Below are 12,903 nucleotides of genomic sequence, written 5' to 3'. Positions count from 1 at the left end.
TGTCCTTTTTAAAAACCATATACGGATTTTCTAACATTGTAGTCAATGGAAACCGTACTCAGCATACAATTGCATACAGTTTTGTCAGTTTCTGAGGTATACCTTTTCCAAAACAAAAACTAATTAAAAACAGTGTGGCAAAATTGTGATGTGAATGTAGCCTTACTGTTGCAAAAGAACAAAGCTGTCTTTCCCACTGCAGTGCCATTCACATTCAGCTGTATACCCTGAAGACTTCAGATCTGCAGTTATTCTTTTAGGATGGGTTCACACCTGCATTGTATTTTCCATTGTTCTCCTCTTGAAAGAAACTGCACTGGCACATCAGTTACATGTCATAGACAAATGGCGCCCAATGGACCACCATTCACTACAAGGATAAGTTTTCTTCTGGCAGTTTTTGGAATACTGCCACTGCAGTTTTTGAGCTAAAGCCAGAAATGTATTCAAAAGGAATAGGACATATAAAGGAAGGACTTAGGCTGCATTTACATGGCCGTCTAGACCTGCCCGTTGTTCTCCATCAAAAATAAAAACAAACTTTAAAAAAACAAAAAACAGTGCATCCGTTTGGATCCATTATTGTTCAGTTAATAAACCCCCCCAAAAAATTTTTTTTTGTTCTGAACATGCTCAGAAGTAAAAACGGGTCAAAAAACTGATTGAAAAAACGGATGCAAAGGGATGACATTTAAGGCTCATCCGTTTTCCATAGACTTAAATGTTAAATTTACTGTATCCGTTTTTTTTTTTTTTTTTCCCTATTTTTCCATTTTTTTGACAGGAGAAAAAATAATGCATGCACCGTCTTTTCTCCCATAAAAATAAAACAGAAATAAGTGCAGACGGGTGCAAACGGATGTGAAAGGGTTGTAAAAAAATCCTATTGACATCAATGAGATATTTTACAACCATTTGTAATCCGTTTAACAAGCAGCAACAACAGAACCTAAATGGGGGGGGGGGACAGATGGCCGTGTGAACGCACCCTTACACTTCTCCTCCCTTATGGATCCACTTCTGACTTTGGCTAAAAAACTGCAGTGACAGATTACCAAAAACTGCCAGAAAAAAAAAAAACAAGTGGAAACTTAGCCTAACAGGGTTTGTTCAGTTTCTGGCATGGTCTCTAGCATTTTAGCAGGTAAAATAGTGCAGCATGCTGTATCTAAAAAGCAAAAGGTGCAAAAAATTGCAAAAAATTCCAGCTCCCATGCCATGACTAAGAACCATATGGTTCGAAACACGTCAGCGTTTCTGCTTGTTTTTATTCTCCACTATTTTTGGGTATCATTTTAATATGATTTAATAAATGTTTGGATTTTACAGATTTTTTGGGGAGCTGGAATTTTTTGCATTTTTTGCACCTTTTGCTTTTTGGATACTGTTCATACCAAGATTTGCGGCTTGGACCTGTATTCCATGCTTCCTATATCACCTGAAGTTCCTTCCTATCATACAACATCTACAGGCGGTGAGCTGGTTCATTTTCTATATTGACTTTCGCAGCATGCTGTGCTATTTTCTGGTATTTCGGAGGCACAGGCGTGAATACATCCTTATTCCAGAATGTCATTACATTTTTCAAACATATACTCTGGATAACCCCCTTTAGAGACAGAAAGTGCTACTTATTTTAAAGAACAGTTACAAAAACCTTAGAGGGGAAGTGCAGATTCCAAAAACGCAATATTCCCTATTAGTCATCCATCTGTGCATTGTATGCGATCCTGATAATACTATTTGCTACATATCCTCGTGCTGTTGTTTTGAACCAAGCCTTGGTACAATTATTTCATTCTTTTCATAAATAGTTGCTTCCCTTCTCAGACATTAGTTCTTGGATCAATATCCTTTCCCTTTGTGCTTTTGTAGTGGTGTGAACAACAGGAACAGTGTAGGCGGCTGCACCTCACCGATTTGCTGGTAGCACCGTTACATCGACTCACCAGATATCCACTGCTCCTAAAGAACATATGGAGAAAAAGTAATGATGCTGCAGAGAAAGTGTCCATCTATTCAATGAAGGAGAAAGTTGAAAGTTCTATAAGTAAGTCCAGAATCTTTTTTTACTGGCTTGTATATAGCATATGTCACACACAATACCAAGACAACTCTTCTTATTGACGCTGCTGACCCCAGTTGCAGCTAAAAGAAAATAATGTCACCACATTGCTTGAGTTCTACCTGGAGCCTAAATTGCAATATCAGAACAATACAGCTATAATAGTTAACATATTGACCCCATGCATGAATCCTGGTATTAATCTAAGAAAACTTCTAGATATCCAATCATTTCTTTTTGCGTTTACAAGACAGACTGGCAGCTCACTATGGAATCAGGTAACATGCTCCCCATCAAAGTTTATGTATAGGTAAGGGGTGTCATTGAGATGGAAGGTACAGTTATTAGAGAGAGCCAAAAGCAAACAGACTGCAAAGAGACTACACATGTGCTTACTGCCAGAAATTAAAGGGTTATCCAGGAAAAACTTTTTTATATATATATATATATATATATATATATATATCAACTGGCTCCAGAAAGTTAAACAGATTTGTAAATTACTTATATTAGAAAATCTTAATCCTTTCAGTACTTATGAGCTTCTGAAGTTAAGGTTGTTCTTTTCTGTCTAAATCCTCTCTGATGACACCTGTCTTGGGAAATGCCCAGTTTAGAAGAGGGTGTTTCCCGAGACAGGTGTCATCAGAGAGAATTTAGACAGAAAAGAACAAACTTAACTTCAGAAGCTCATAAGTACTGAAAGGATTAAGATTTTTTAATAGAAGTAATTTACAAATCTGTTTAACTTTCTGGAGCCAGTTGATATATAAAAAAAAAAAAAGTTTTTTCCTGGAATACCCCTTTAAATCTCACCCCATGACTTAACTTACTGCTACTACTGTCCAGTACTGCTCTATAATGTCCTCCAAGCTGCTGCTGCCTATTAGGATGTGTATGGAGACATTTTATACTCCAAAAAGTTCAGTGCATTTGGATTATGAGAAATATGGGTGCAGGGATGATCCAAATATGTTGACATTTCCCAAGCTGTATAGGTACTGGGATGAGATAAGGCACATACTAGATTCTATCAGATATAGATACTTGTGATTTGGGAGATTATTCTGTTATCACAGGGTCCCAAGGAGCTAAAAATACTCTGCTAAAAACACTTTTAAGAAAAAATATATATATGTTGTCCCTAACAGGGACAACATATATATATTTTTTCTTGATTTGCTGCCGAGAGGAATTATGTACTAAACCTGGGTATATGTATGGCCAAACATTTCATACACTAATATTTCTAAAAACACTTTTAAAAACAAAAACAATAATTATTTGAAATAGTAAAACAATACCCATATTAGGAACGATGAAAAGAAATAAAAGAGCAAAATACAGTATGATGTGTATCTAGCAGGAGATAGGAGGGGTGAGGGCGGCACCAATGAGTGTAAAGTTATGTTCCTTTCATATCTCTGTGTAAAACTTACCATGAAGGCACAACTCACATTATGTAAACTAAAAATACTGATTCTTAAAAAACGTATATATATATTTTTATATATATATATATATATATATATATATATATATATATATATACACACACACACACACATGTATTTACAAAATAATGCAACAAGATAGAAATGTTTGACTGCTGCAAAGCTCAGCATACAGATATATGTTTACAAGTGGGGTCTGATGCGACACTCGGTCTTCTCACAAAAGGAAGGCAATACCCGCTGCCCTATAAGAAAGACCCTCAAAGGCTACATGTGGGTAGTATACCTCTTGGTTAGAGATTGTTGACAGATAGAAAGGTCTTTACAGAGGTCTCAAATACATTTTTCCAAATGACAGACTTTGAGAGGGGCACATCATTAGATTGATAAAATCAGGAGTCATTTTGACGAATTGTCCGCCATCTAGGTTGTTCTGATCAAGACGTTTGGAGGTATTGGGAGCAGTGTTTAAGTTAGGGTGTGCACACGTGGGGGAGATTCATCAAAACTTGTGCAGAGGAAAAGTTGACCAGTTTCCCATAGCAACCAATCAGATTACTTCTTTCATTTTTGAAAGGGCTTCTGAAAAATGAAAGAAGCAATCTGATTGGTTATTATGGGCAACTGGTCAACTTTTCCTTAGCACAGGTCTTAATGAATTTCCCCCATGGTGAACAGGCTTCAGATGGCCCAGGGAGACCATCAGTAGAGAGGATCATTTGATCTGCCGACAAGCACCTCAGCTGCTGGTAAGATGATCTGGAGAACCATCACATACAACAGTCAGTCACCCTAGTAGTGATATCAAGGACACGAACAGCTCACTGATATGTCCAGGACATACTGCGGCCACATGTGTTGCCTCTCATGGCTTTACACTGGCATCTTTTAGCAGGATAATGTTCACTTACACACAGCTAGGGTTTCCCAGGAATGTCTGTCAGATTAAAACACTTCCTTCGCCTGCTCGGTCACCAGATTTATCCCTAATCGAGCATTTATGGGATGCTAGGCAACCCACCAGTGTGCAGGATCTACAGGCCTAGCTACAACTTCTGAGGGGGAATGTGCCTTATGATGCCATACAGAACCTGTATGCATCCATGCCCAAGCATATCTCATCTTGTATCCAGGCTAGAGGTACAACAGGGTACTAGAGTCTCCCTTCAGTTGTACAATTTTCCTCAATAAACTTATCCTTTCCCTATAATGTTAAATGTATTATTATTATTATATTCACATTGGTGCATTATATATATATATATATATATATATATATATATATATATATATATATATATTCACAGTATGTGTGTTTTTATCTGAATGTCATAAATTCACCACTACTAACTTCTGACAAATAAAATAATACAGGGACAACAGTGCAACATTAACCTGTTGGGGACCATGAGCATATGGGTACGCCCTTGCGCCCTGGTACTTCAGGACCAAGGGCGTACCTGTACGTCAGTGGGAATTTCGATCCCTGCCGCTAGCCGGTCGGGGATCAGACTGGGATGCCTGCTGAAATCATTCAGCAGGCATCCCGTGCATCCACCCCCCTCCCCCATGTCGGCAATCGCTACAATTTGCTGATCAATTCAGATCGGCGATTTGCAGCAATTTCGGGCTGATCGGGTCTCTGATGATCCGATAGCCCAGAAAATAGGGATGATCGGAGCTGTCAAAGACAGCCCCAATGATCCTGAAGGATAGGAGTGAGGTGGCAGGGGTGCCACCTCCTCCTATGCCCTGCGATTGGCCGATCAGGATTGACCGGCAAATTGCAGGGCAGGGGCGGGGGGGGGAAGTTCATTTCCCCCGCTCTGCCTCCCCTGTATGTTGGGGCAGAGCAGGGGAAAGATGGCGGCGATGGTTCTGGGGCCGTGGATGCGGCAAAGACCGGCGACAGTTACCTCCAATCAAGGCGCAGGGACCAGGACCGGAGGCTGACAGGAGGTGGCAGGCAAGTGGAGGCAGTGGCCACGGCGGTGTCAGATGCAGTTTTAAAGATCGCTGTAAAGTGATCTTCATTGCTGTATCTAGGAGTTTCAAAACTACAACTCCCAGCATGCCCAGACAACCTTTGGCTGTCTGGGCATCCTGGGAGTTGTAGTTTTGCAACATCTGGAGGGCCACAGTTTGTAGACCACTGTCCTTCCAGATGTTGCAAAACTACAACTCTCAGCATGCCCAGACAGTCCAGGCATGCTGGGAGTTGTAGTCTTGCAACATCTTGAAGGGCACTGTTTGGAGACCACTATACATTGGTGTCTAAACTGTAGCGCTCCAGATGTCAATTCAAAGCATGCAGAGACTGTCCAGGCATGCTGGGAGTTTTAGTTCGGCAACATCTGGCCCTTCAGATGTTGCCGAACTACAACTCCCAGCATGCCTGGGCAGTCTGGGCATGCTTGGCGTTGAAGTTTTGCAATATCTGGGGGCTGCAGTTTGGAAACCACTACACAGTGGTCTCCAAACTGTTCTCCTCCAGTTGTTGCATAGCTACAACTCTCAACATGCCCTAAGGCTGTCTGGGCATGCTGGGAGTTGTAGTATTGCAACAACTGGAGGCACACTGGTGGAGAAACATTGTCTGTTTCCTAACTAAGTGTTTCCCAACCCATGTGCCTCCTACTGTTGCAAAACTATAACTCTCAGCATGCACTGACAGACCATGCATGCATACTAGGAGTTGTAGTTTTGAAACAGCTGGAGGCACATGGGTTGGGAAACACTGAGTTAGGAAACAGACTGTGGTGCGGAAACACTGCGGTAGTCTGTTATCTAACTCAGTGTTTCCCAATCTCAACCAGTGTGCATCTAGCTGTTGCATAACTACAACTCCCAGCATGTATGGTCTTTCAGTGCATGCTGAGAGTTGTAGTTTTGCCCCCCCCCCCCCCCCCCCCACGTGAATGGACAGGGTTCATTCACTTGGGCGGGGGTTTACAGCAAGTTTCAAGTTTAAGATGCGGCAAAAAACGGAGCCTCCAGCTGTTGCGACTCCCAGTATTGCCGGACAGCCATTGACTGTCCAGGCATGTTGGGAGTTTTGCAACAGCTGGAGTCAACCTGTTTGGGGAAAACTGACATACAGTATTTTTGGTGGAGGAGGCAAGTGTAACGCTTGCACCCGGGTACACCCCTATGAAAATCTCTAATCTAGGCCTCAAGTGCGCATGGCGCTCTCACTTCAGAGCCTTTACACTAACATGCTGGTGTTGCCCCATACTTTTCATTTCATAAGAGGTAAAAGGAAAAAAAGACCCCCCAAATTTGTAAAATTTGTACAGAAATACCCCATGTGGGCGTAAAATGCTCTGCGGGCGCACAACAAGGCTCAAGAGTGAGAGCGCACTATGTACATTTGAGGCCTAAATTGGTGATTTGCACAGGGGTGGCTACTGGTTACAGCGGTTCTGACATAAACGCACAAAAAGAAATACCCACATGTGACCCTATTTTGGAAACTACACCCCTCACAGAACATAACAAGGGGTACAGTGAGCCTTAACACCCCACAGTTGCCTGACAGATTTTTGGAACAGTGGTCCGTGAAAATGAAAAATGTAATTTTTCATTTGCATAGCCCACTGTTACAAAGATCTGTCAAATGCCAGTGGCGTGTAAATTCTCACTGAGTAAATGCTCTGGCACCATAGGGGCTTCCTAAATAAGATATGCCCAGCAAAATCCATTTCAGCAAAATTCACTTTCCAAAAGCCCAATGTCACTCCTTCCCTTTTGAGCCCTCTAGTGCACCCGCACATCACTTTACATCCCCATATGAGATATTTCCTTACTCGAGAGAAATGGGGTTTCACATTTCACATATTAAAAATAAAATTTTTAATTTTCACGTCTAACTTTATTGAAAATTCGTCAAACACCTGTGGGGTGTTAAGGCTTACTGTACCCCTTCCTTGAGGGGGTGTAGTTTCCCAAATAGTATACCATGTTGTTTTTTTTTGTTTGTTTGTTTTTTTGCTGTTCTGGCACCATAGGGGCTTCCTAAATGTGACATGCCCCCTCAAAAACCATTTCAGCAAAATTCGCTCTTCAAAATCCCATCGTCACTCCTTCCATTCTGAGCCCTCTACTGCACCCACAAAGCACTTTACATCCACATATGAGTTATTTCCTTACCCGAGAGAAATTGGGTTACAATTTTTTTGGGGGGGAGGGGGCTTTTTCTCCTTTACCCCTTGTAAAAATAAAAAAATATGGGTCTACAAGAACATGTTAGTGTAAAAAATAAAGATTTGGAATGTTCGCCTCCACTTTGCTGCTATTCCTGTGAAACACCTAAAGGGTTAAACTTTCTGAATGTCATTTTGCATACGTTGAGGGGTGAAGTTTTCATAATGGGGTATTTCTAACATAAAGACCCTCAAATTCACTTCAAAACTGAACTGTTCCCTGAAAAATTCAGATTTTGAAATTTACTTGAAAAATTGGAAAATTGCTGCTGAACTTTGAAGCCCTCTGGTGTCTTCCAAAAGTAAAAACATGTCAACTTTATGATGTCAACATGAAGTAGACATATTGTATATGTGAATCAATATATAATGTATCTGGAATGTCTATTTTCCTTAAGTCTATTTTCCTTAAAAATGCTAAATTTTCAAATTTTTCATGAAATTTTGGAATTTTTCACCAAGAAATAATGCAAGTATCAATGGAAATTTACCACTAACAAAGTCTCTGAATTAAATTCATAAGTACAAGCATCCCATAGTTATTAATGCTTAAAGGGGTACTCCGGTGAAAACCTTTTTTCTTTTAAATCAACTGGTGGCAGAAAGTTAAACATATTTGTAAATTACTTCTATAAAAAAATCTTAATCCTTCCAGTACTTATTAGCTGCTGAATGCTACAGAGGAAATTCCTTTCTTTTTGGAACACTGATGACATCACGAGCACAGTGCTCTCTGCTGACATCTCTGTCCATTTTAGCAACCATGCATAGCAGATGTATGCTAAGGGCAGCATGGTGGCTCAGTGGTTATCACTCCTGCTTTGCAGTGCTGGGGACTTGGGTTCAAATCCCACTAAGGACAACAATAAATAAAGCATTATTATTATAATAACGTCAGCAGAGAGAACTGTGCTCGTGATGTCATCAGAGAGCATTCCAAAAAGAAAAGAATTTCCTCTGTAGTATTCAGCAGCTAATAAGTACAGGAAGGATTAAGATTTTTTAATAGAAGTAATTTACAAATATGTTTAACTTTCTGCCACCAGTTGATTTAAAAGAAAAAAGGTTTTCACCGGAGTACCCCTTTAAAGTGACAGTCGTCAGATGTGCAAAAAAAATGCTAGGGTCAAAATGGGCTCAGTCCCCAAGGGATTAAATGGTAAGCCTGGGTTCACACATTATTTTGATCAGTATTAGTCCTCAATCTGGACCTCATTTTGGTACTTTTATCCAAACCCAGGAGTGGGTCCAAAACACAGTTAAGGTACAGATCTTATAGTTTTTCTCTGAATGAGGCATTTACAGTGATATCACAACAATGGACACTTAACATTTATATGGAGCAGACGGTGAATTAGTCATATCTATTTGGAAAAGCCCCAAAAACCAGTATGTCAGGTCTGTGAAGTCCCAAGGGCAAACTGTCTGCCCCACTATCTCCTGATCTGTTAATGACAAACTTGTCCTCACATATGAAGCATGTGCAAAGCTGTCATAACCCGCTGTGTTATTTTGGGATTAGTGTGGGATAATGTAATAATAACCACAGAGAAGTAGCAGTTAGCGGAAGTGACCATCGCTAAAAGCACCTCAGGATACAGCGCACTATTCTCCTTAGGAGGAAGTAATATAGTGCAGGTCATATATTATCTCAGGTTATAGGACAGCTTCATGAATTGTATTTTACACATGACACATATATCACCAATCTTGGTATTGTACCCCACTATACATGATCATTTGGCGTTTTCTTTAATCTTTCTAGGAGATCTTGAAGGGAGAGTGAAATGGTTGGATAAGTCACAGAAATTCAAACAACTTCAGGATGTAATTGTGTGGCCATCTCTATGGGAGAGAGACAAAAGATTCTTCATCCCAGAGGTATTTTATTGTGTTTAATAAATTGTCTGGTATAGAACAAAAGCAATTCCAAAATGCCTGTTAGGAAGTACTGAGTTCATATGGTGATATTGGGCGGGTACCACTCATTTGAGATGCGAATTCATTACAGTGGCCACAAAGAAAACTCTACAGCAGGGCTTTATAACAGGTTTCTTCTACTTGAGTCTTACCGGCCAATCCATGTGATGCAAGGCCTCAGCACTGAAAAACTAGTGTGCACTGTGCAGTGCCTTTAATACTCTCAGCAGCACAAAGCAAATAATAGACAGACCATGTAAGTGAATACAGTGCCGTTACAGTAAATCATTTACTCACAGGGGACGTCTTCTTGAATGGGAGATGTTCACTTTGCTTTTTCTTCATCTGGCCCAGAGAAACATGACATCTTTCAGGCAAGACGTGCCTCTGCAGAATGTGCCACGAAGACATCTTTTGCTACTTGCTATTCCAGCACCCGCCTCACCATAACACAAACTCGCCATCAATGCCACAGACAGTAATAGTACCCCCTTTTGTGCCCCCACACAGTAATACAGTCCAACTTTCTGCCACCATACAGAAGCAGTCTTTTATGCTCCCATATAGAAGTGCATCCCAATAGTGCCTTCATTGTGCAGATGATAAATTGGTGTTAAGTAGTACAATGGCTTCACTGTACCACGCTGCCTGTTTCAATGTGCTTCCAACCTCTTGCAGGCCCAAAAGCAGGCTGTCGTTGAAAAGAGTAAAAGGGGGAGCTCAGAGCAGATGGCTCCCTGCTCCACCACAGCTTTCAACTGGACTATATGTAAATACAGTAAAACTGTGCACTAACCTAGGGATCGGGGGCATGTGCCTTACATGTATACTGTTTGCAACATCACTGGTTGGGACCTGTGCCACAACAGTCAATGAGCTGTACCTATGAGCACTTCTCAGACTTTGAGAAGTGTTATTTTAGTACCACACTATTTATGTTTTACTGGGAACTATGTAGTGGTTCACCTTTTCTGTAGTTTTGTTGCAGGAGAGTTTAACTTGCACCACATGTCCCCCCATAAATTAAAGCTTAGAACACCCTGTCATCAGCTCTCCTTTCCTGACACATCTGTATAAGCATAACTATGATGGGCCATCTTTTCTCAGAACAATGCATTATGTTATTCCTCTGTTATTTTTCCTGGTAATGTATGAATACATTGACAACTGGGTGTCACCATTTTCCTTGTTTATAGGCTGTGTCCTTATGCAGTCTAACACTGTCCAATCAGTGCTCACATTCTCGGATTGAGATACCCTATTGGCACAATGCAGAATTCTATGAAAAGATGCTCCGGCATTCTTACTTCATGGGGAATACAAGTATTTACTAATAGTGTCAAGGAGGGCATCCATCCACTTTAAATGGCGATTGTCAGATTCAAAAACTTTTATATGTTGTACATCTTGGCAACACATTAAAGGAGAACTCCGGAATATAAAAATTGTCGCCCATACTGCCGGCAGTAAAAAAATAAAGATGTACATACCTTCCTCCCCTCCTCCGGTAACCAGCTCCGGTCTCCGCCGCGATCCACTTCCTGGTTGCAGGTGGTTGGATGAATCATACTGCGCTCAGCCAATCACCAGCCGCAGCAAAGTCAGACTCGGCCGGCGATAGGCAGACCGGCAGTGTGAAAACGCTTCAGGACACAAAATTCTTCACTACACTGGCACCTGCGGCCGGGCCCGAAAACGTCACACTGCTGCTCAGCCTATAGCCGGCCGAGTCGGGACTTCACTGCAGCTGGTGATTGGCTGAGCGCAGTATGATTCATGCGACCACCGGCAACCAGGAAGTGGATTGCGGCGGAGACCGAAGCCGGTTACCGAAGGCCCCGGGGGAGCGGAGGAAGGTATGTACATCTTTATTTTTTTTACTGCCGGCACTATGGGGGACAATTTTTATGTTCTGGAGTTCTCCTTTAACCTTTCTAATATACTTCATCAGAAAATGTTATTTCCTTTTTATAGAAATCATGGCTTAATAGTTGATAGTACTCCTTTGTGCTCTCTCCTGTCTGATAGTACTCCTGTGTTCTCTCCTGTCTGATAGGACTCCTCTGTGCTCTCTCCTGTCTGAAAGGACTCCTCTGTGCTCTCTCCTGTCTGATAGGACTCCTCTGTGCTCTCTCCTGTCTGATAGGACTCCTCTGTGCTCTCTCCAGATGTTGCAAAACTAAAACTCGCAGCATATCAAGACAGCCAAAGGAGTCCTATCAGACAAGAGAGAGCACAGAGGAGTACTATCAGACAGGAGAGAGAGAGCACAGAGAAGTGCTATCAGACATGAGAGAGCACAGAGGAGTGCTATCAGACCGGAGAGAGCACAGAGGAGTGCTATCAGACGGGAGAGAGCACAGAGGAGTGCTATCAGACAGGAGAGAGCACAGAGGAGTGCTATCAGACAGGAGAGAGCACAGAGGAGTGCTATTAGATGGGAGAGAGCACAAAGGAGTCCTATCAGACAGGAGAGAGAGCACAGAGGAGTGCTATCAGACAGGAGAGAGCACAAAGGGGTGCTATCAGAGAGGAGAGAGCACAGAGGAGTGCTATCAGAGAGGAGAGAGCACAGAGGAGTACTATCAGACAGGAGAGAGCACAGAGGAGTGTTGACAGGAGAGAGCACAGAGGAGTGCTCTCAGACAGGAGAGAGCACAGAGGAGTGCTATCAGACAGGAGAGAGCACAGAGGAGTACTGTCAGACGAGAGAGAGAGCACAGAGGAGTGCTGTCATACAGGAGAGAGAGAGAGCACAGAGGAGTGCTGTCAGACAGGAGAGAGCAAAGAGGAGTGCTGTCAGACAGGAGAGAGAGAGCAGAGAGGAGTGCTGTCATACAGGAGAGAGAGCACATAGGAGTCCTATCAGACAGGAGAGAGCACAAAGGGGTGCTATCAGAGAGGAGAGAGCACAGAGGAGTGCTATCAGACAGGAGAGAGCACAGAGGAGTGCTATCAGACAGGAGAGAGCACAGAGGAGTGCTATCAGACAGGAGAGAGCACAGAGGAGTGCTATCAGACAGGAGAGACCACAGAGGAGTGCTATCAGACAGGAGAGAGAGAGAGCACAGAGGAGTGCTGTCATACAGGAGAGAGAGAGCACAGAGGAGTCCTATCAGACAGGAGAGAGAGAGCACAGAGGAGTCCTGTCATACAGGAGAGAGAGCACAGAGGAGTCCTGTCATACAGGAGAGAGAGCACAGAGGAGTCCTATCAGACAGGAGAGAGCACAGAGGAGTCCTATCAGACAGGAGAGAGCACA

The 12,903-nt window shown here is 42.2% G+C and overlaps 1 protein-coding gene across 2 annotated transcripts in view; it reads left to right on the top strand.

Moving 5' to 3' along the window:
- Nucleotides 1-12,903, top strand: part of PLEKHG7 (pleckstrin homology and RhoGEF domain containing G7) — an 83,290-nt gene that overhangs the window by 58,463 nt on the left and 11,924 nt on the right. For both annotated transcript variants that reach the window (XM_056569385.1, XM_056569384.1), the window contains exons 12-13: nt 1,876-2,050; nt 9,487-9,602. In XM_056569385.1, coding sequence (XP_056425360.1) covers nt 1,876-2,050; nt 9,487-9,602 — 291 coding nt within the window. The remainder of the gene's footprint in view (nt 1-1,875; nt 2,051-9,486; nt 9,603-12,903) is intronic.

The sequence above is a fragment of the Hyla sarda genome, chromosome 4, assembly GCF_029499605.1.
Source record: "Hyla sarda isolate aHylSar1 chromosome 4, aHylSar1.hap1, whole genome shotgun sequence".
Lineage (NCBI taxonomy): Eukaryota > Metazoa > Chordata > Amphibia > Anura > Hylidae > Hyla > Hyla sarda.
Note: the sequence above shows the minus strand (reverse complement) of the source record. Positions and strands in the feature narration are given on the sequence as shown.